Genomic DNA, 23,300 nt, shown 5'->3' with positions numbered 1-23,300 from the left:
GAGACCGGTCGTGACGGATTTTATCACCATCTCTCGCCTGCATACTTTTCGTTTTTACTTGGGAATCTCGAAACCATCCCTAGAGCGAACGTCTCCACCGTCACTGCGCGAACGAGTTCCTATCACCAGGCTATCAGCCAGACGCATGATAAACCTTAAGATCCCCTTTTTATGGAGCAAGGCTGAAATCTGCTCGGCTGGAATTTCCCGGTCACCGGGCCCTGGATAATGCTTACGCAGCAGCAGCAGCAGCAGCAAATCAGAGTCGACGATGAGCCTTCGTCTCGCCCTTCCTCTTGGCCATCCCTCTTCTCCGAGGCCCATATTCTTCGATCGATCAAATCTCATTGCTTCGCTAAGTCGACAGGACCCAGCTCGAGAACATTTCAGCTCGAATCTTGTACCTTAAATCCGTAAGTCTTGCAGCTTCTTTAAAGAAATCTTATCGTCTCCGATTGCCATATCTCAAGCCTGGACCAGGTGCTGAATTCAAATGGGTTGTTGTAAAACTTTGCATGCTCGGAGTCTTGTCATCATTCTTCACACAGCTTCAGGTTGAAGCCTTTACTGCATTTGCTTCACTAGACACAGCGCCTGTCCCGCATAGTAGAGATGGGAAGTGTACGAGAAGACTGGCGTGCCGTCGCCGAGGATCGACAACAGAGTATCCACACGCATATTCCCGAAAAATGGCGATTACCCCAGGCTTTGTTGAAAACCGCAAAACCGATGGAGTTGCCACGTCTCTCCGGTATTATGAGTGATTGGGAGTTAAGTGTCACTCAATCGAGGGCAACCGACATCCTCTCGGCACTTCACAGTCGAAAATCCAAAGCGGTTGATGTTATCCGAGCTTTTTGTAAAAGAGCCGCTATTGCTCATCAAGCTGTGAGCCTTGATCTCATTTGAGTATCTAGTAAAAGACAGTCATGCTGACAAAACTCAATCAACAGACGAATTGCCTTGCCGAAATCTTATTTGAGGAAGCATTTGCTCATGCTGCCGAACTCGATGAGTACATGGAAATCCACGGGAGACCCAAGGGTGTTCTCCATGGCATCCCGGTATCCGTAAAGGAACATATACACATGAAGGGCACCAAAGCAACCTGCGGCCTGATTGCTTGGGCCGACCAGATGAGTCCCAAAGATGCGTTAATTGTCCGAACACTCAGAGAGCAAGGCGCTGTGTTTCATGTCAAAACAACGAATCCTCAAACTTTGATGGCCATTGAAACCGACTCGAACCTTTTCGGAAGAACGCTTAATCCACACAATCCTGAGCTCAGCTCTGGTGGTAGTACCGGTGGCGAAGGTGCATTAATAGCCATGGGCGGAAGTGTGATGGGTATCGGCACCGACATTGGAGGTTCAATTCGGGTCCCAAGTGCCTTCTGTGGAATCCACGGAATCAAACCAAGTGTGGGCAGACTGCCGCACGGCGGGTTGAGTGGTCTTCATGATGGAATGCAGAACATTATCGGTGCTGTTGGTCCTATGGCTCGATCCATTGAGGATTTGGAACTTTTCTGTTCCGTGGCATTGGCCAACCAACCCTGGGATCATGAACCGTCGCTGATTGGGATTCCGTGGAAGACGGATGTGGAGATGCCAACTCGATTGAAGATTGGCGTGATCTGGAACGACGGTGTTGTGCAGCCACATCCACCAGTCAGCCGAGCTCTGAAAGAGGTTGTCACTGCTTTGCAAAATGAAGGTTACACGACCGTGGACTGGAATGTTGACTTGCACAAGGCACTGACTGACACAGTCAACGAGGCTTATTTCCTCGACGGCGGGAAGGAATATCACGATGTCCTCAGCGCTGGACGGGAGCCACCCGTTCCCATTTTGAGATGGCTGCTCGAAAACAAGGCAAACCGCCGGTATAGCGTTGAAGAGACGTGGAGGGTATGTCGTCCCCAAGCGTAGAGGTCGAAGCAATACTGACGCTGAGAACAGGTCAATGCCCAGCTAGATCGACTCCGGACCAAATATGCAGAGCAGTGGAATGATTCAAGGGTGGACGCCATTATCTGCCCTGTCAATGCTTCTGTAGCTTCAGTCCACGAGGAGAGCCGGTATTGGGGATATAGCAGTGTCTTCAACGCTCTTGACTATCCGGCAGTGGTGATACCGGTGGGAATTGTGAAGCAATCAGACACATGGGAATCATTTCCTCCAGCCTCGTCAGCGAAGTTGAGTGAGATGGACGATTGGTACCACCAGCTCTATGATGAGAAACACGGGCCCTCAAGATATTGCGACGCGCCAGTGGGCATTCAAATTGTTGGTCGAAGGCTCCAAGAGGAGAAGTTACTGAAAATCGCAGAAAGGATCGAGAATTCGGTCTCCAGACGGCCGAGGATGGCGACGAGTTGGACCCGAGCCGACGAAATCCAGAGGCGAGACCTGATGTCCCGACCAATGCCAGAGAAGTCGACTTTCTTGAATGCGGTCTCTGAACTCCAAGAGCCGGCGGCGGTGGCCGCATAAGACTCCTTTCCAGATCTCAATATCAGACAAGGAGGCCACAAATGCCCATTTCGGCCATTGCTCTTGCCCAATCCCATTCTTGACTGGGATCCATCAGTCGCGATTCCCAACATTTCTTCATCACTCGAAGAATTGTGGCGGAATTTCCGAAATCCTGTTGGCCGTTTCCGAGGACGGACTTGATCAGGCTTTCGAAAAATGATTGTCGAGAAGGTCCTGCCATACAGCCAGATATGCAAATTGGCCATATTAGACCACGCATGTCTTGGGGATCTTTGACTTGTTGCAGTGCAGAGATTGTTCTGTCTACTGCATGACATACCTCTGGTAGGTCCGGAAATGATCCTGACACTATCGTGCGCAATTGCACAAGTGCAGCACAGGCAAAAACCCTGGTCACGACGATCGAAATGTAAGAGCAAGAGAAGTTCGGATACCGTCCAGAACTCGTCCTGGACACAATTGCCAACTCGAAGTGGTTCTGCGAATCAAGCATGGCTAGGCCATGCCCGAGTTTTTCTTCCACCCTTCGCCCTCGAACGACGAGTTCTCGGATATTCAATGCACCAGATTGTTGAGCAAATTTCTTCCAGGCATTGAGCCATGCGAGATCACCAATTGCGGCCATGGCCCAGTTCTGGCACCCCATGACTCCCGCCAGATCAATTTTGTGGTCTACCATCAAAGAGGTGTAGGAAAGGCGAGGTGCTGAACCTGTAGATGCACAAGAAACCAAGTCGAACCACAACACGACAGCAATGAGGAAAGGCAAAGCGGCATCTTCCATCTGCATCGACCCTCCTGCTTGCTGAAATGATGTTTCCCCTTCTATTTGTCTCGAGTTCGCCGGATCGTTCTCGAGAGCCGCCACAATTGATGCGAGTGCATTCAGATGAGGCTGCCAATCACTCACACCACCACGGAACAGCTGTTGAAGCACTTAGTAATGAAGAACTGGAGGGATTGGGGTCAATGATCTCTTACCTCAAAGCTGATTAGAGAAACGCCACAAGCCAAAACTTCAATCTGCCGTGATCTTTCATCTAAGCCTCCACTTTCTTGGGTGTGCTGTAAGAACAGCTGTAGGTCCCGTAGGGCGGTGGTGTGATATTCCTTCAGTTCGGCGTACTTGTCGCCTTGATTATGGAACCGCAGAGTGAATTGGTGCAGGGCACTAAGACTCAGCGTCGCATGATACAAGGGACCCGACTTGACCAGCAGCCAAAGCAACCAGCCGCGACCTCCACCGTTGAGATCCTGTGTGTGAAACCGGAACTGAAGAGGGAAGACGTGATCGAAATAATGCATCACCAGCTCAGCATCGCGGTAGTTCGTGACTCTGCGGCCAACCAACTCGGATGTCTGAGCCTGCTCGTTCGGAAATCTGGCAAGCGACGTGGGAGTGTCTGACAAAGGAGTCAGCTGCGTGATGATGTCCGGAGTTGAAGCTGGTGCCCCAGGGAGGTTGGGTCTCTGCCGCGATACCGAGACGGTAGACTGCCTCTGAGGCCCTGGAGTAGAAGATGAGACCGGTCCACCTTCCTCTCGCGAGTTGGCGGCAGAATTCCCTTCAGCCACGGTAGAAAAGTTTGAAACTCCTCGTTTCTTCAACTTGAAATTCCTCTTGACAGCCTGCTTGATCTCGGCGCGGTACTGTTGCTCCCTCAGCCCGCCGTCCAACCACGCAGGTTTCTCGTTGTACCCGTCGCACTGGATATCTCGCGAGGTACAAACCTGACAAAATGGGTGTGTTTCGTCGCATTTCTTATGTCTTAGACGACAGGTCCAGCAGCCTTGTGTACTGCGAAACATTAGAGCTGGAAAAGGTGCTGGATGGAAGGTCGAGATCTCTGATCAAGTGGGGAGGGTGATCGGGTACGGGAGGCGGGACGGTGCTGTCTGGGTCGTCGAGAAGAAACAAAAGAATGGCCCGTCGAAGTCTCCATCGCCGGCCTGAATATCCTGCCTTGTTAGCCTGTGTTATGCCGCGCGGGCAACTCGGATAAGCAATAGGTCGACTTCTGGAAATGAACATTTGAGCATGCCACCAACGGCAGGATCTCTTAGCGATCGATCAAGTCAGGATATCGAGGGCTAGCTCCACGCCCTGCAACAGTGCAGAAGACTTGTGCGGACAAATTGGCTTTGTGCCGGGTTAGAAAGAAGAAAGGAAGAGTTGTTCTCTCTAGTCAGGTGGCGGGAATGCCGGCAGGCTCGGTGCTTCTGTGTTTCTCATAATACTACGGAGTAGGGTAGGATCACTACTACGACTCCCAAGATGTTTCCTGCACTGAGAACGGTAGCGTGTCTACTTAACATGATAAAATTGCATCTTATATATCTCGAATATCGACAAAAGCAACTCCATCAAAGAGAGTATCCTGTCCGTGTCCAAGCATGAGTCATCCTCACATACACTCTCTCCATAAATAATCACCACATACATCGCTCATCCACTCATAAAATACTCCACGCGCCTTGCATTCCCTCTGACATGTCTCTGGTATCATCATAACAAATAACCCATACAAGACAAACTTTTGGCCTCAAATCCGTCCGGCATCAAAGGATCCACCTTGCACCTTGCGCATCCACACCCATCGGATATCCACTTTGGTCTTCTCAAATTCCAATCTCGTCGTACCAGTAAAAATCCGCCGTCAACGATCTGAGCAGGGCAAGTCTCCAGGACTTTGGTCATGCCTCTACCTCATGAAATTCGAATTCATCGTCAACTGGGATCGTAATGCCTCGGTAGGTCTCTGCAAGGTCCAGGTTGTCGCCCGTGGCCGTTGAACCATTGTTGCTTCCTGCAGCGCTAAACAGAAAGTCGTCTCCACTGGTGAGTGATTCTTCGGAGAAACTCAACAAGCTTTGCGGCACAGGTGCTTTCACAGCGAGATCTATGGCAGATAGGTGCCACACCTCAGGGGTCCATTCCTTGCTGGGAGCTTGATACAGGGTGTGCCCATTGGCAGTCATATCCTGATAGATTCCTGGATTGTTGCTGTCGAAATTGTTGAGAAGACGTTCCCAGCTGGGCTCCGTCAGTGTGGGCGTTTGTTGCTTCTTTGGAGGTAACATCGTGCTCGACGAGGTTCTCGTCTGTGAGTCGCCATCAAGGGGTAGATAGTCCAAGTTAATGGCCGGATTATCAATGGTTCTCGCGGTATTCACTCGGTTGAGCGAAGAAGACTTCACTGCCTTGACTGGCGCAGATCGAGTTGATGTGAGGCTGACCGTGCTCGCTGCCCGGTGTGCAGGGCTGAACGATGCGTTTCCAGTTTGAGACACCGTTGCACGTCGGGTTGTGTTCTCGGGTTTTCCTTTGTTGCTGAATGATGACCATCTCGAGGCAATTGCTTGCAATTGTTTCCTGGCAGATTTGGATTTTACCTCTGAAGGGGCAGGCATTGCCGAACCTGATCCCTGCGGTGAATTGCCAGTGTCGACACTCTTTGGGGTAGACGCAATCCGTCCTTCTAGCGCGATAAAGCAAGTCGCTATCTTTTGAAATTCTAGTGCGGCGATTGAGTTGTCGTTTTGTAGCATGTTGGCCAGAAGAGTTAATGATTTCTGATTATCCTTCACGAGCTTGCTGTCGTCTTCCAAGTCAAGGGACTGCCAGAGGATTGAAAATCCAGAGCTTAATAGAAGATGGGTCTTGTTCAAGGGGAAGGCGTAGTTCATGCAACGCTCCAAGAGAAGATCAAGAATCTGTAGCACATGCTTGCCTGCAGTTGCAAGAACAATGCCAGCTGCGGATGCAGCACTGCCAGAGCCATGGCAAAGTAGTGGTCGGTGGATCAAGCTCCTGGTATAAAAATATGCTAGAGACTGTTGAACAGTTAGAACGGACCCTGAAAGTTAACGATCAACGACATACCAGTAATGGAGACCTGCAGCTGATCAAGTGTGTAGCTGGTTTATCGTTGCAGAAGCGAAGACGGAGATGGTCGGGAAGTTCTTCTGACCATTGATCGAGCTCATCGGAGAGCGCATAGAGTTTTGTCAAGGACAGTTGATAGCTCGCTTTGGCAGGGTACAGGTTATCCAAAGCTTTGGACAAGATTTTAGATACGCGGAACAATGCAAGAGCACTGGAGATCTTGGTCAGTTCGCCAGGGAGAGTAGGCGAGAAGCCTTGAGTGCTGAGGTTTTCATCGTCGACATCGGCAGGGAACTCCGTTGTAATATCATCATCTCGGAAGAGGGGCGGGTTTCCCGTGGTAGCCGAGATAAATCTGGAAAAGACGTCAGTGGAGTCAGACGAAAAGATGTATTCACGCGGGTGTAAAGAACGGTTGGGCTCGGGAGGCATACTTATCGAGGACGTATTGGCACCAGAAGACCTTCTTCCTGGTTTCGGCTTCAAGTGGGGACAGGCTATGGTACTTGTGGCCTTGATGAAGTCCCAGCTCGTGACACATGGTCACAGCAATTCCGCGGTGACGTGTGAGATGAGTGTAGTCAGCCCGCAATAGATAGCAAATTTGCGCAAGCACATGACACTGGAGCGTAGACAGGGATGCACTCGATGACGTGGAGTATAGAGCTTTGCGCCATTGAGACTCGAAGGAAGGTGTGCTCTTCTTCGGAGTGGTCAAGCTGGAGAGGGCGGCAATCTCGAAGATTAGGAACAATTGGGCCAAAGCCTGCTTGTTGCTCTGCCAGTTGCCATTTTCAGGGTTGGCCAAATACTGTTCATAAACTCGAAGGAACGTCGGGCGATGGAGAACTGGTAGCAGAGGCTGCCATTCTTGGAAGAAGAGGTCTATTGAAGTTAGTCGATTTTGTTTCGGAAAATGAGTCAAGGGACGTTGAACATACTGATGTACTGGTCGGACAAAATCCTGGGTGGCACCTTAGGGCCCGGAACCATGGTCTGACGAATTGGTTGAATAGCTTTCTGCAGGTTGGATGAGGAGACGCCGGCGGCTTGCCTGCCTGTTTCTTGGACCTTCTGATCAAAGGCTTCAATAAAAGAGGACACGGTCGAGGAACCAGTCGACGTGGCTTTCGGCTGTACTGGAGCGGGTATCTCAACATGTAGTATTTCTTCTCTGGCTGATTCCACTTCCGCCTTGACCTGGGCTGCGTGTGCAGGCGACAGGGATGCTGAACATTTCCGAGAGGGAGGAGAGAAGCTGTGAATGCGTGAGAGCATGTCGATCTTCTCGTCTTTCTCATCCAATAGGTCCTTCAGCTCTCGGACTTCAGCCTCGAGGCCTCGAACGCGGTCTTCGAGAGACTCTGTGTAACCCCTTGGGAATGCTCTGCGACTCAATTTGTCGCTAGTCTTGCACTCGAAGCCGACGTTGGCGCACTGGGTGCAGCAAGGTCGTATGCCGTCACACCTGATCTTCTTGCTACGACACCTATCGCAAGCTTGCGCAATCCTACTCTGCGCACTACTTCCCACTCGAATCATTTTCATCGGTAGTATACCCGGCATGGTGGCGGGTCGAGAAGAGTCTGGCTGGAAGTTCCGTTATGGCAGAGGCATAAAGGAAGGCTGGAGGGTGACAGAGCCGTCGTGATCATTTACAGGAAGTGGATGACCGTGGGAGATTTCAAAATGAGCGTTGAGGTCACAGAAGTTTGGTGAGAGAGTCCAAAGTGTAAGATCAGGAGCGAAGATGTCAGAGGCGACGGGGTAGGACGTAGATTATGACAGCAGACCACTCGAGACGGTGGTGGAGGGGCTCTTAGGAGATGATTCCGCGATGGTCAGGGCGATGAGGGTGGCGATTGGATGAGAGCAGGCCGCCACAAAGGATTCGTTGACAGCGGGATGGAACGCTGAGATCTGGGGGTGAATGAGTGTGAGGTCGGATGAGACTGGGATTAGGATTGTACGAACCACAGGCTCTGGGGGAGGGAGTAACTGTGGGAGGGTTGCGGGCGCGGGCTGGGGACGCGAGACGCACGTCGGGGCATCGAAGTTGGAACGAGAAAATCTTCGATGTGGGGCTGGAGGGATGCTCCCTCCGTAGTCTGCCAAGTCATTTGCCATCTCGCAGAGTTTGTGCCGACGCCATTTCTTCCCAACAGCTAAAAGCTGGCCGGCCAGTCTACCTGTCCAGCCCCCTGTTCGCGTCAAGTCTGTACAATTTTAGCTGTTCTACACGCTTTTCTTCATCAAGCTGTGTTCCATTTCCCCGCAAAACCGCACATCACACACACGAATCGGCCGCGGGATCGGCAGTGATATGGAGCGAATTAGGGGTTGCAACGCATCGATTCCTTCGACTCAGCTATGCCTCTTCCAGCAACGCTTCATCCCCTCGCACCAAGACATTCCGTAATCTTTCCATTCTATCCAGGCTCTTCCGTCGATCCGAACTTCCTCCGTCCACCTGTACCCCTCGCCGCTCCTCGCAGTGCATCGATGCCCATCCATCCTCAAGATTCCCCAGGCCTTTTTGATGCCAGTCCTCTACACCCCTCAAAGCTGGATTCGAATCAAAAAGGTCCATCTCGTTCGCTTAAGATCCCTGGCTTTGCATGACCCTGAACATAAGCGGAACCGCTCCCTTGTAGCAGCTCCTCCTGCAGTAAAAAAAAGGGGTCGATATACTTTGCATGACAACTCGGTCCTCCATCCTTTTTGCTTTCTTGCTTCTGCTGGATTACGAGTGGGACAACTGGACATGGCGGTCAAGCGTCGAAGTCAGGTACAATAGAGTTCAGAACAATACATGTTGAGTGGTGATGGACGAGCGGAACTTCGCGGGAGAAGCCAGATAAAGCACATCTCGCATACGAATTATGCAGCCTGAATGGGTCAAGCGGAAAATAAGCAAAAAATTCAATGGCCACTAGAAACCTCGGGGTCAGCATCAGCCCATCAAAAAATGACCACAAGGTAATGATTACGAACTCTAAGGACTCACACCACGTAAGATCAGAAGGCTCCGACCTGATCCGGGCTTTAGAAGCACCAGATCCTCTAGCTCGATTCAAGCTCTACCACGCCACACATCAGCTTTCACGAAAAGTCATCTGGGTATTCTCCGGTCGAGTCTGCACCGTGTTCGAGATAGTCACGGACAATATTAGATTCAAGGAGCCGTGCCTTCTGTGCGATATTAGTCTAACCTTTCCTCCCCCCCCCCCCCCCCGCTCGTTGATCGACTTACCTCTTTCTCTAGAGTTTCAAAAGCCCTAGTCAACAGTTCCAGCTCCAACTTCCGAAGTCTCCCGATGGTTTCATACACGGATTGCCGAACTTGGCCGTTGACAACGGTATTATCGAAGTCATCCTCACTAGCCGCGAGTCGCATCCCCTGATTTTCAACTTTTTGTTGAACGATGACAACAGCACGAAGGACAAACACATCTCGGATACGATCCTGGAGAAGCAAAGAGTGCAGTGCTCCCGCGTGGAGATCGTTCTGCTTCCATGTGGCCTTCAGCTCCGTGTCTCCGTTGACGGTCTGCTCCACTTGAAAATCTAGACCATCTTCCTGATTGACGCATGTCCACCAAACGAAAGTACTCTCCCAGTGTACCTGGTCGGAGTCGTCCACGTAGATACGCACGCCAGGCGCCTCTTGGGCAAAGCGAATTTTGGCCATTCGCAAGGGATCATCGGCTGGGATGGACAAGTTGAGGAATATCTCCCTAGCGCTGCTCACGTGCTCTTCTAGAAAGCCGTAAGAGAAGACCATCTCGCAAACTCCACCGGCTCCGTACATGATGGTTATCTCGTCCCCGTGTCTGATGGATCTCCGGTCCCGCACAACAAGCAACACAGACCCTGCATCGTCGTCGACCTCAAATCGTGCATTATATCGATCATCAGAGGCATGATTTGCCATATCCACCACAGGGACCATGCCAACGGTGGCCCCTCGTGGTAGCTCCAAGGCGCGAGATCGATAAACGGCATCTGCAAGTTTCCAATCTCCGATGTCGAGGTGACCCGTCAACTCGTCCCACCACAGGTCCCGACACCAGGGTATTGTTTCGGTGGCTGCCCTTAGTCTGTCGAACTCCCGTTCGAGGCTGCTGAGTTTTTGCTCCAAGGCTTCAGAAAGGGAGGTGCCGATGAGTAATTCCCTTTCCTCCAATGTGTAAAATGTAGGGAGTGGGGTGTCCTTGGGCAGAAATTTGAGGTAATCAGCGAAAGGAGTTTTCAATCCAAGGTGGCGACTTTCGCTGTCGGAACTGTTGATCGTCATCTGATAGACGAGGAATAGGAGGACTGCAGCGCGAGGATTCTGGAAACGAGTTGAAATAGTCAGTATCATGCAAAGGCGACCTACCTGGTGCGGGCCATAAAAGCCATCACCTTTGCGCCGACCCACCTGAAATAACGGGCCTGCTGCGTCGATCAGTTCTCTCAGATGTTTGTCTGATTTGGCACATTCTTCAACTCGTTCTTTTGACAAGACAAGCTCCAATGGGACTGCTAAGATTGGCTCTCCCGGCCCAAGATCAGTGTTTGCCACCAGTCCGCCTCCTTTGTCGATACCATCCCCTGTGACCAGTTGAGGTTCAACTGAAGCTCCGAAAAGCTGGATGTTGTTGAAATGGGACCAAGCCTGCAGGGTTTCGAGCGGTAAGGAGACTTGCTTCATAATTCGGACGCTGTCAGTATGGCATTAGATCGCTGCTCCGCTTTGGAGGCTGGATGAAATATTTGAAGATGTTGCCGTGGCTAAGAAAATCGTGGTTGGTGTCGGCGAGATTTCGGAGGCATGAGTTGGAAATCAAAATGGCCCCCGGCAACCCGCCAAGAGCTTTTAAACGGCCTAAGGGGATTGGTCTCAGTTGCCTTGATAGATAGTATCGGGTGGATTGTGAACTTTGTATCGTCATGGTCACAGCACCCGCCTTCGACCTATCACTCTGGCTAGAGCCTTGTAGAGGACGATGCCCGACTCAGATCAGGTCAGCCTCTGCCTTGACAAACTGGCTTCCACCTCTAGTTCAAAGTTAGGTTGCGACCTGATCCTCACGCACCGCCGACACCAAGTGACTGTTTTGATTGCTTTTTCACCCAACCATTCCCAATCCTTTCCTCCTCACTTTTAGCTTCTGAATAGCCTAGAATGTGTCCTCCCAAGGCAGACGCCGGTTCAAAGTTCGCACTGCTTGTCTCATTTGCAGAAAAAGGCACGTCAAATGTGATTTGGGAAGACCGGCCTGGCGGAGATGCACCAATACACTTGCCGCTCTGGAAATTGAGCAAGAATCTACTCGGCTGCAACTAAATGCATAGCGCGAGACATTCCAAGATGTCCAGTCATCATCAGCAGGAGCTTCCGACAAGCATTCGGCGTTTTCAGTTTTAAGATCTCAATACTTGATTACGAAAATCTTCCTTGAAGCGGGTCTCGATCTCTCTCAAGATCGCTTCAATGATTACATTGCGGACTTTGAGAGAATTCTGCAAGTTGCCAAGGGGGTCTGCTGCGAGGTACTCCTCAAGGCACTGCAGCAGGATTCTCTTTCGAAGTGTGCTTCTTACCTCCTTTTTATCTAACCGCATTGAAGTGTCGAGAGCCCCAACTGAGGAGAAGAGCGGTCGAGCTGATGCACTTCACGAATGCTAAGGTAGGACGACGACGTGGTCACGACAATCAATCTCACAGGTCCGGACAGTTCGATCGCAGCAATTCAACTTATGTTTTCTGCACTCGTCAAGACAGTTACTTCTGTGATTGATCAAATTGGAAAGGAAGAGGCCTCCCAGGAATACTGGGGCACTGTTACAGCTGATACCAGTTCGAGCATTACTCCATCAGTTGATGAAGGTGGACTCGTTGTTTCCAAATTTTCGGGCACCAGGGTTGATGTTGCTTCTGGATACGCTGCATTCCGGGGATCAGATTCAGCCACAACTCCAATTCCGGCGGTACCCTACGGGGCTCCAATCTGGAACGACTTTATCTGTGAAACCCATGGCTTGGAGACTTGATCTGAAAAAGCGACAATGATTCTGGCATGCCAGTGCGGAATGAAATTCAAAGGGATGAGTGATTCCGTTCCTAGCGACTTGGTAACAAGGAACGTAAATCGTTCGATAGTCCCAAGGAACATTTTGACATCCACTTCCGGGCGCTGAGATAGGAAACTGCGGGCGATTCAAGGTCCAGGGGGTTCCCTCATTCCGAGTTCTCGAGCTTTAAGCTACGAGACGCTTGACTCTCTCGAATGTTCAGATTCTTGCATCGAATCCACGGACATCGGATCATCAGTCTCCTTGTACGGTCGACTCACGGGGTGGGGTGCTGATGCTCAGGACTCGGAATCGAATGATCGACCATAACTCCAAAATCACACATCTTTCGATCATCGGTCTTCAGGTCTGGATTCCATCTTCGCATCAATAGACCCCGAGCTGCACTGGGCAGCAGTCAAGATCGACAAAGTAGATCGTATACGTCACACCCTAGGCATAACCAGTCCTGTACGGACACCACTTGTTGAATTCGTGTCTTCACTTGTGAGTTAGTGTCCCGTGATACCTCAGCATCCACCAATTATCATTTCGATACACGCGTCTCGATTCCCAACCACTAGGAAGAGGCCTTCACTGCATCAATGACGTCTCTGCGGAGAAGCGTCTCAAAAGAGGAGGGCGTGCAGCAGTCTGGCAGTCTGCTGGTAGGATGAGCCGTCACACACGCCGTAGAACACTCGGCTGCTCAGCGTCGAAAAAGTTTTCCACAGCGAGCTGCCCCTCAAAGGAGGGAAAGGTCACGGACAGTCTTTTTCTCAATGGCGAAATTGGGGGCCCGATCAACGTCGATGACAACCAACTTGGTTGCATTTTGGTTTCAGGATTCTGGAGAAACCCTCGCCGTCGAGGCTTAGCATTTTCATCGTCATGGAAAGCGGCGATATTGTCCATGTGATCCGAGCTTTCCATTTTCAACTAATTGGGAAGCGGAGTCCACAAACGCACCCTGGGAATAAGGGGATGGTCCAACAGAGGTGTCTAGTTCACTCCTGAGACTTTTTGCCATAGCTTTAGAATGCCATGTCTCCAGTCTGTTAATCCGACTTCGTGGGATGGTTGTGCGAGTGCCCGAAGTTTTGACAGTGCAACTCATCAACTGAACGGAGTTATCGTCTCAATGTCCTCGTTCATAGACAATCAGCTTCGTGCTTTCGACGGTCGACAGAGTTTTCTTTTATAATTTACATTCCGGTGAGAGATGGTCTTAGCCTTTCCTCAGGCACAGGAGCCCATCAGCACGTAGCTCGCAAGGGGCTCAGGGGCCAGCCTTGTCGTGGCAACTTTGGAAAGTTTGCCGATTCAGCCTTGTCGGCCGGCCCCGCACCTTCAAGTTGCATAGCCCTCTGCGAGCACGCAGGGCGCTGGCTACTAGCCAGTGGGACGATGGATTCGCACCTTCTCGCGGTGTCCGGTGTAAGTACCTGTTTCGATGGGGAAACCAAGACGAATCCAACGGCGGACGGGGACGTGCTGGCAGCTCAGGGGTTGCGCGCGTCCTGCACCACCAACACGACGACAAGCACGACAGCACAACGAAGTCAAGAGAGCTCAAAAGAGGTGGAATGGACAAAGTGATCACGAGGGCGTTTGGCAGGGCTACCGGCATAGCGGTGGCCTGCGGCTCGCTGGTCCACCGATATTATGAAGGCCAACACTCGAGGAATCGCCCACGAAGATAGTCGCCATGGGACAAGCGCCGAAAGCGTTCGGGTCACAGTTATTCTACTACAGTTCAAAGCTGGGGACCACAAGCCGTGGGAATAATGTCTCTGGGATACAATGTCAAGGGTTACACAGGAAATGGGTATGGGGATATCGTCAAGGAAAATGCTATGGTAGCGCTTAGGTCCCAATAGGCCAAGCGGCCTGCACGGGTGTAGGAATAATCAATCAATCAATCAATCAATCAATCAAGTTGCATTAACCCGTTTCCAAACTTACTCTCTCCATCGTCGTCGGGTGCATTGTATCGTAGCAAAGATTGCTAGCACAGCACTTAACCTCTTGGAATTACTGAGAGTTCACACTCACAACAATGCAATTGACAAATGACACTAGGGAGATGTTTCCAAATGAGAGAGCGAATGAGGTGTCCTTTCAAGGCAGCACGGCAGAACTTCCAGACTGGTGCAATCAGAAGATCTTCCAGCGAGATCGTCTTCGCTCTCGATCATATTATATACCGAATACTGCCTTGTCTTTGAATGAATCTTGGATCTTTAACTACTCTCCGTCCCCTCAAGAAGCCCCTGACGGGAGAACCTGCAGTTCTAGGTCATCAGTTGGACGACTGGGTGACGAGTGGAAATCTATCACAGTCCCACATCACTGGCAGCTGCAAGGTTATGGCCGACCACAGTACACTAATATTGTCTATCCTTTCCCTGTTTGTCCACCTTACTCGCCCACAGAAAATCCCACCGGCACATACTGTCGGGATTTTGATGTTCCTCCCCACTGGGACAAATGGTGCCAGATCAGACTACGATTCGATGGCGTTGACAGTGCTTTCTATGTGTGGCTCAATGGAACACAAGTCGGCTATTCTCAAGGGAGCAGAAATCCCGCAGAATTTGATATTACAGGATGTGCACTCCGAGACAGACCGAACTATCTGACGGTCCAGGTTCTTCAATGGTGCTCAGGAAGTTATATTGAGGACCAGGATCAGTGGTGGCTTTCTGGTGTGTACCTGTTCTGAATTGAATGATTTCGACAAATCTTACTCCACATAGGGATCTTTCGGGATGTGCATCTCCTAGCATTTCCTGGCCGTTCTCGAATCGATGATTTCTTTATCAAAACAGAACTTGACAACGAATACAAAGATGCCGAGTTAATACTTGAGCTCGACCTGAAATTAGACGATGATTGTTTGATCTCGGTCGGCTTGAAGGATGACATGAACATAACAGTCTGCGCGGACGAGTTAATTGCAGTCTCGCCGCCAACCCGCACGTTCTCACACTCGATACACGTTCCGAATCCCCGCAAATGGACTGCAGAGACCCCATATCTCTACAATCTAGAAATCAGCCTCTTCTCAACCCAGCCCACCACCACCCCTCTCGCTCAAAGAATCCACCAACGCGTCGGCTTCCGCTGTGTCGAATTGAAGCAAGGCAACATCTGTGTCAACGGAAAAGCCATATTTCTTCAAGGCGCTAATCGCCACGACCATCATCCGCATTGGGGCCGTGCTGTACCTGTAGAATTTATCCGGAATGACCTCTTGCTCATGAAAAGCCACAACGTCAACGCAATACGCTGCTCACACTATCCTTCACACCCTGCCCTGACAGGCCTCTGTGACGAACTTGGTTTCTGGGTCATCGATGAAGCGGACCTCGAATGTCACGGCTTCGCTGCCGCATTCGAAGAGAAGGTGAGGAAAACATCCAAAGACGCGGCTGACTTTACGTCTGATAATGAGGCGTGGGAAGCTGCTTACGTCGACCGCATGCAACAACTCGTAGAACGGGACAAGAACCATCCCAGCGTCATCATCTGGTCACTTGGAAACGAAGCATTCTACGGCCGGAATCACATCGCTATGTCTAAATGGGCAAAGAAACGTGACCCCGGTCGTCTCGTCCACTATGAACCAGACTGGCAAGCTCATTCGACCGACATGATATCCCACATGTACACATCTCCTGATGATTTGATCAAAGAAGCTGAGTCTGGAGGAGACGATTTCACCAAGCCCATTATCCTGTGCGAATACGCTCACGCCATGGGCAATGGACCTGGGCTACTTGAAACTTATCGAGTTGCATTCCGCTCGCACAGGAGACTCCAAGGCGGCTTTATTTGGGAATGGGCTAATCATGGAATATGGAAAGAAGATGGAAATGGTAAATCGTACTACGCCTATGGAGGAGATTTTGGGGATGTCCCGAACGACGGGACTTTTGTTATGGATGGACTTTGCTTCAGCGACCATACGCCTACGCCAGGCCTGGTGGAATTGAAAAAGGCATTTGAGCCGATCAAGGCTTGGGTTGATGAAAGCGGTTCAAAATTGGTCGTGTTCAATGGATATGACTTCGTTGATTTGAAGCATGTTGTTGCTGAGTATCGAGTCGAGATCTTCCGCAATGAGTTCGTCCGCGGGCCCTTTTGTAATTTCACCTTTAAGACGACACTAACGGGACTCTCAGGACTCAAAGAATCGCTTCGGGAGTACTACCTCTCCCTCCAATTGAGGCAGGCACAGAAGACAAAATCCATCTGCCGAAGGATGTACTCGACATCTATAGCTCACACGAATGCTGGCTGACCGTGACATTCCGCCAGAAAGAAGACAAGCCGTGGGCAAAAGCCGGCCATGTCATGGCATGGAGTCAGGATCAGCTCAACATGCCTCCCTCAAAGTCATTAACTAGCATTCTTCATGAACCCTCGTTGACGACGCTAACAATTTCCGCACCTCAACAGGTCAATCTCTCCGCAACAGCCCTCGTGTACAAGATCGTCAGCTCAACAGGCTCAATCACATTTGACCGCGTCCGTGGACAGATTTCCTCTTGGAAATACAAGGACACCGACTTACTCACAGCCGAAGACGACTCTCCCTTGCTAGCTCTCAATTTCTGGCGTGCGCCAACGGACAACGATGCAGCATGGCAGACTGGCGAGTGGAAACGGTACGGCCTGCACATGATGACCAGTCGACTCAGGTCCTTTGTCGTAGAGGAAGGAGGTGCGTCAGAAATTTCAGGACCCAGAACACCTTCCGGAAATGGCTCAGTGAAGTTGAAAGCCCACCACGCGCTCGCGCCCCCGAGCCTTGCTTGGTCTCTTGACGTCGAGACAACATACACTGTTTCCACCGCAACATCCTCATCATCTCATCTCCGCCTCCAAATCCATATCCACCTTCTACCTCACGGTGATGCCCATCCACTCACCCTCCCGCGCGTAGGGCATCACGTTCAACTATCCCCGTTCTACGACCACGTAGCCTGGTTCGGACGAGGTCCGGGCGAAAGCTACAGCGACAAATGCGCCTCGCAAGCCGCGGGGATCTGGGACATGTCCATCGCAGACATGATGACTAACTACGAAGTGCCGCAGGAGAACGGGAATAGATGCGACGTTCGATGGTGCCGCGTTTCTTCGTCCGGGGGTAAAGGAGACGGTACGAATAAAGGAGGAAAACTAAGAGCAGACGAGAGGAGAGGACAAATTCCCTCCCTCTGCGCCACGTACATGCCTGGGCCCGAGGAGACCGACAAACCACATTTCCAATTTGCGACGCAGTTTTACGACGCCTCAATGCTCGAGAATGCAAAGCACCCGTGTGACTTGGTCTCTCCTCGAGCTGGGGCGCTGTGGCGGATCGACGGGGACGTCGCGGGCGTGGGCACCGGTGCGTGCGGGCCGAGAACAGAGAAGGAACATGAGGTCGAGTGTCGTGAGCGTGAGTGGACTGTTGTGTTGGAAACATGCTGAACTACTATAATTATCTGCGAGGGAGTGGAGATTGACGGCAAAGGCTAGTGCAGGAGGACTTGACGTGACTGGGATCGACGGTAGTGGGTAAAGGGGTGGAGATTGAAATGGTGATGTTCTCGATACTCCCCTGAATACAATGCAGCGACTCCAAATCAGTAGCGTATGCCAGGGATGGTAACAGAGATATGAAGTTCTATACCCAACCAAACCCCCCCCTTTGAACCGACATTGATGATGCTCATACACCAAAAAAGAAAGGGACTAAGAAAAAAGCACGATTCTTTTTTCGTTTTGTCAGTGGTTATGATGAGGAAACTACAGCAAAGAGAGCAGCATAATAAACTAGCCAGCTAAACATAGGAAAAGCAGTACCCCCGACCGCCATCGACCAGGACAGCCAAAAGCCCCTTTAAGCTTTGACCCTTTGCTTTTGCTCTTTCTCTTGTCACTGCATGAGGAACAAAAACAAGGTTTTCCAAATCTCTGGTTCGTTATCCCTCCGCGACCCACGCCAAAGCCAAGGTCATTGACTTCCGATATAATATACAAGTTAAGAAAGGAAAGCTTGTTGTCCTGAAACATGTCGTGCAAGAGTTGATGTCGGCTGATCAATGGTCGGGAGGAGATATCGATACTCACATATTGTCAGCTGCTGAATCGGTTGGAAAGGTGTCAATGACAAGAGCCATTCTCGGTATCCAATTCCAGTCATATCCAACGAGCATCAATATCTCTCAATTCCTAAGTTCACACATTAAGAGCGCCCTCCCCCCCCAACAGAATCAGACGTCCTTCGATGTCACTGATGTCACATACAATTTTGACTCGTGGGCAAGGATATCTTGTCGAGGTTAACTGAAGATCATATTGTTTCGATTGAATCAAGTTGGGGTATGAATCTCAGTCCGTTCCTGAGTCGTATTCAATCCGCCGCTTCTTTAACGCATATCTTCAGTCGTGTATCAGATGTCCACCTAAAAATCGTCGACTGGGGTGAAAGGCGAAAAGGGCCTGGTCATGCTCGCAAACAGATAAGGGAAAAAATATTTATGGAAACCTGACGTCAACGCCGGCGTAATATGCAATTCGAAAGCAATGGGATCGTGTCATGTACAGTTGTTTGACGGGCAAGACGCCTAGTCAGAGATAACGTAGGTGGCCGTGCCAGAGATGACAGAGACCTATATTGATCTTAGCTTGAATTCACAATAGTCTGGGAGGAAAACTTACAGTGCATCCTTGCGAGTTGCATCCAGTGACGCCGCAATATTGTCCATTTGAGTACTTGCAAGTTCCGGACAGATTTCCAGTCAGCTCGACAGTACCTTCATATTGAGCAAAGGTGGTAGGTTGGTTTTGGAAAATTGAGAGCCATGTAATACCATCCTTGGCTCCAACACCGAAGTTGATAGGAGCGTAGTTGCCCAAGGGTTGTCCAGGAGTACCCCACTGGCAAGCTTTCGAAGCGGGATATCCAACAGGGTTGAGATAGTATTGAGCAGATGTTGATTGGCCTTGCCATGTATAATATGTGGCGGCGTCAGGAACAGTCAAATCCTCCGTCTCACCGGGTTGAAGTTCAACGGGAATAGTTTCGGATTCCGTACCAGGGTAGTCGGTACGGCAGATGGCAACGACACCGCTCGCCTTGTTGTTTGCTTGAACACCACCAACGCCAGGGATGCAAAGACTAGTGGAAAGGTCAGGATTTGTCAAATGGAGTTTTCCACCGCTGCAGGACAAGCCGCCGACGGATTGACCCGTGGAACCTTGAGTCGAAGGCCATTGAGATTTTTGGTAACCTGGAGGGCAAGCATAGGAACACATCATTCCGTCCTCGCAGGAATCGCCAGAAATACCAGTCACGATGTGAGTGACGGCGCCACCGGCAATGGTGACTGATTGCAAGCCCGACCAACCAGCCATTCCGAGGTAATCAAGTGGAATGGCACCATAATCAGAGGGAAATTCACTGCAAGAAAGCTCGCCATCAGGGAAAGGAGCATCGAGACCGGTGCCACCAGAAGAGACGGAGGAGGCAGAAGATTGAGGGGAAGCCCAGCTGGAGCTGGCAGACTCGCTTGGGCTAGACCAAGAGGACGAAGCTGGGGCCTGGTAGAATTCGGCCGGCTGGGACAATGATTCTGCAGCCGAAGAGGTTGTCGTGGTCGACTCAGGAGTCCAGGTTGAAGAGGGTTCGCTGGTGGTCGCGGGAGCTATGCTGGTGGAAGTGGTCGAACAGACACCAGGATCCTGTCCATCCACAAATTTCAATTCGTTGCTCTTGAGACCTTCACACACTTCCTCGGCGCTGATTTCCTTGCCATTGAGAACGTAAACATAGGCAGTAGGACCTGGAGCCCAACTGGTCATTGTGACATCACGTTGCTTGTGTTCGTGCAAGTGTCGATGGGCGTGGATATGTGGTTGAGCCAATGCCACGGAGGCAGAGGCTGCCGTCAAGGCAATCGGACTGATCTTCATCTCGACTGGCTTCGAGAAACGATTGAACACGACAGTCTCTCAAAGACTGGCGGATAGGTATTGAACGAGTGTAGCTTATGTGGGACTGGCAGAGACAAGAAGCTCCGAATCTGAATGATGATTCGTGTGTAAGTCAGTCGCTTTGTTTTTTTCTTTCTTCCAATGTTCGCAGAAGACGAGAAAGGAAAGTAAGGAAATCGAGGCTGTTCGCAAGGTCAGATGAACGTACAAAGCCGAAGACTCATATGATCCGTTCTGGGATGCTGGTGTCGAGGCTCGAGCCCGAGGGCGAGAAAAGGGAGGAAGTTGGCGTAGGTGATTTGGTTGTTTCTGTAAAGGAGTGAACGAGAGACAAGTCTCTCTGGTAAGGAACGTCGGCCAACTGAGAATGAGGAGGGAGGAGAGACAGATTGTGAATCAATTGACAGCGATGAGTTCGAGATAGATCACAGTGAGTATGGTAAATTGTGATGGGGGGGGTGAAGAAAGGGAGCAGGAGAAGTCTGGGCGGAGCCTGGGCATTTGGTTTGGCGGTGTCACCGTGGACTTCGGGGGACGGTGGCTTTGTTCGTCTCTGAAGGAGCTAAAGGTATCAAGGAATCAGGAACAGGTAAAGCCTGCGAATTTAGAAAGCTGCGGCTGGCCCCTGCGGGCCTGCCCATTCTTTCCCCTGCTCCTCAGAGGTCCGCGCTTCACAACAAAGAAATTGCACTCCACCGTGGATCGTCAGCTAAACAATGTCCCCAGCCCCCGTCATTGGCCCTGACCTCCTCCGACGACAACGGCCAATGAGCCACATGTGCGATGCTCACTCTTCCAACGATAACAAGCGAGAGTGTCTCAATTGACCTGCACTGGACTCGATGATTGTGGAGGTGGCCACGCAGCTAATCAGCTAATTCAAGAGCCAACGAACACCTCCAGATCCCAAACGAGAAAGGAATTGTTATAGATGCCACGCAACCAGCGTCTCCGAATCGCAATGCAGGGTAATTCGATCCCTGGACAACAATTTCCCATTGCAAGAACAAGGTTGAGTGCTCGTTACTCGCTATCGGGACCAGATCTGCTTCTTGAAGTACAATGCAATCCTACTCTGGCGGTTCGGTTTCCAAATGGAAGCGCTCTGCCCAAGGCCACACGGCGGCGGCGCCTCACAGCAGTACCATTGTTAATCAGACGGCAAGTAGTTACAACCCATTTTCTTGGGGTTTCTCTGATTTGGTGATGTTCTTCTCTTGAATGGTGAACATCTTCATCCAAATTTTTTATCGGTGATCTTTCCTTATTAACCACTCTTGACCCGCACAACGGTTGCATTTGGGCTCTGGAGCTATCAGGCAACTGATCTCCGACAGTCACGTTGAAGGTGACATGCGAACATGGGCTGAGTTCAAATTGACTGCGGTCATTGGTTGTTACGACCTTCAATTATTGCTGTTCTTGATATGCAAGATCCAGTGAAGGGTACACACATACCGTGAGCATGCATTCACAAAAAACATGACCTCTCTTTTTTTGGCTGGAAGTTTGCATCATGTTGGCAAAGACCGAAATATGCTGTCGCAAGCATCGCAGCAATGGATCAGCGAAGGCTAGACATCCCTTATCAAAGCTCACGGATCATTCTTTTCTGCTGTCGATAGCATCATAACTGTCATCCATTGATTGCGAACTGGGCGATTGTCTTTCGCTCCACGCGACCACTTTGACCACACACCTGGCATTATCACAGTACACCGTACAACCTTCAACTTCACTCAAATCCCAAGCAGAGGGAGTGATGACCACGGGCTGACCTTTTTGCTTTGATGCTCTATCCTCCAACTCTATTTTGTACGCCTCAGCTTTACGTCCTTTGCCCAGATGAAATAGAAACCGAACATTTCAGCCATGAAAATTCCCCGTAAGCCATGGAAACGAATTACGAGTTCTGAGGCCACCACGGGTTAATGTGGCTTTCATTCTGGAACTTGTTGGGGGTCTCTGAACAAGACGGCGTGCCTTCAAACACGAAAACTGGCGACGCGGACATCGGACAGTGGCTCAAACTTTGGACTAATCGCCCTAATTGGGTGAATCCCCTAAATTTGGGAATCTTCGCCCCTGTTCGTTTATCGACTAAACACCAACCACAAGACGGACTTGGCACCACACTACACAAGACCACCTTTACCGCCTTGGATCGGGAAATCGGTCGCCACGGGCTAGTTTCATCTTTCGACCTCCTGCAATCTGATCAAAATGCATGCATTTCGGCTTTCTGCAGCAAAGCTGACTCAACCCATGATGCTTGAATAGGAAAAAGGAGGGTGGCTGCAAGGCACACTCGTGTCGAGTGACCTGCATGGACAAATCTTCCGGGCCACAACATCGAGATTTAACAACTCGCGAAGCTCATGCTGTATTACATAACACCTCCTCCATTTTCAACCGGTCGAGAGAGTCCGCACGTGCGAGCCAGAAGTCTTCTGCAGAGTAAGTTGCCATGCCAGAGGAATAATAAGGGAATATGGAGCAGGCTCCGGGAGCACCGGTTCGTCGAGATTTTGACTTAGATAACGAAGTACTGCATGTAGCATGATCCTTTTTGGCCCCGTTTCCCCCACAGAACTTCCTAAGGACTCCAAATTATTCATATATTTTTTACGCGATCCAAGGATTGGCCTTCAGTTTCTCCTTAGGTATGCCAATATCTGAGTCGACATGCTCATGTCGCACGGTCTCATCTGGTCCTGGCCCGTTGTCATAGCGTATCCAACGGGCATTCAACGCGATAGGGAGTGGGCAGTCGGACGATCCAGTTCAGGAACTCCTAACACCATCGCACGCAGCGTGACCAGTCGTCTGCCACGACTACTGCAGACTTCGGTCAAAGTACGGTACAA

At 50.7% G+C, this 23,300-nt stretch overlaps 6 protein-coding genes across 6 annotated transcripts; 2 read left to right on the top strand and 4 right to left on the bottom strand.

The window, feature by feature from the left end:
• Positions 1-612: 612 nt before the first annotated feature.
• Z518_06306 (uncharacterized protein) lies at positions 613-2,495 on the top strand (the record flags this gene model as incomplete). The annotated part of the gene is made up of 3 exons (XM_013417116.1): positions 613-888; positions 954-1,910; positions 1,962-2,495. 3 exons carry the CDS (start codon positions 613-615, stop codon positions 2,493-2,495), a joined length of 1,767 nt encoding a protein of 588 aa, XP_013272570.1.
• A 22-nt stretch (positions 2,496-2,517) lies between these two features.
• Z518_06305 (uncharacterized protein) lies at positions 2,518-4,307 on the bottom strand (the record flags this gene model as incomplete). Its single annotated transcript, XM_013417115.1, has 2 exons — positions 2,518-3,423; positions 3,480-4,307. The coding sequence occupies 2 exons, from the start codon at positions 4,305-4,307 to the stop codon at positions 2,518-2,520; spliced, it is 1,734 nt and encodes a 577-aa protein (XP_013272569.1).
• An 885-nt stretch (positions 4,308-5,192) lies between these two features.
• Z518_06304 (uncharacterized protein) lies at positions 5,193-7,950 on the bottom strand (the record flags this gene model as incomplete). The annotated part of the gene is made up of 4 exons (XM_013417114.1): positions 5,193-6,332; positions 6,382-6,739; positions 6,819-7,269; positions 7,326-7,950. 4 exons carry the CDS (start codon positions 7,948-7,950, stop codon positions 5,193-5,195), a joined length of 2,574 nt encoding a protein of 857 aa, XP_013272568.1.
• Positions 7,951-9,486: 1,536 nt separating this feature from the next.
• On the bottom strand, positions 9,487-11,080 carry Z518_06303 (uncharacterized protein; the record flags this gene model as incomplete). Its single annotated transcript, XM_013417113.1, has 3 exons — positions 9,487-9,576; positions 9,638-10,720; positions 10,766-11,080. 3 exons carry the CDS (start codon positions 11,078-11,080, stop codon positions 9,487-9,489), a joined length of 1,488 nt encoding a protein of 495 aa, XP_013272567.1.
• Positions 11,081-14,503: 3,423 nt separating this feature from the next.
• Z518_06302 (uncharacterized protein) lies at positions 14,504-17,925 on the top strand (the record flags this gene model as incomplete). The annotated part of the gene is made up of 3 exons (XM_013417112.1): positions 14,504-15,152; positions 15,204-16,572; positions 16,632-17,925. The coding sequence occupies 3 exons, from the start codon at positions 14,504-14,506 to the stop codon at positions 17,923-17,925; spliced, it is 3,312 nt and encodes a 1,103-aa protein (XP_013272566.1).
• A 1,139-nt stretch (positions 17,926-19,064) lies between these two features.
• Z518_06301 (uncharacterized protein) lies at positions 19,065-20,412 on the bottom strand (the record flags this gene model as incomplete). The annotated part of the gene is made up of 2 exons (XM_013417111.1): positions 19,065-19,109; positions 19,159-20,412. 2 exons carry the CDS (start codon positions 20,410-20,412, stop codon positions 19,065-19,067), a joined length of 1,299 nt encoding a protein of 432 aa, XP_013272565.1.
• Between the last annotated feature and the right edge of the window lie 2,888 nt (positions 20,413-23,300).

The sequence above is a fragment of the Rhinocladiella mackenziei genome (assembly GCF_000835555.1).
Source record: "Rhinocladiella mackenziei CBS 650.93 unplaced genomic scaffold supercont1.4, whole genome shotgun sequence".
NCBI lineage: Eukaryota > Fungi > Ascomycota > Eurotiomycetes > Chaetothyriales > Herpotrichiellaceae > Rhinocladiella > Rhinocladiella mackenziei.
Note: the sequence above shows the minus strand (reverse complement) of the source record. Positions and strands in the feature narration are given on the sequence as shown.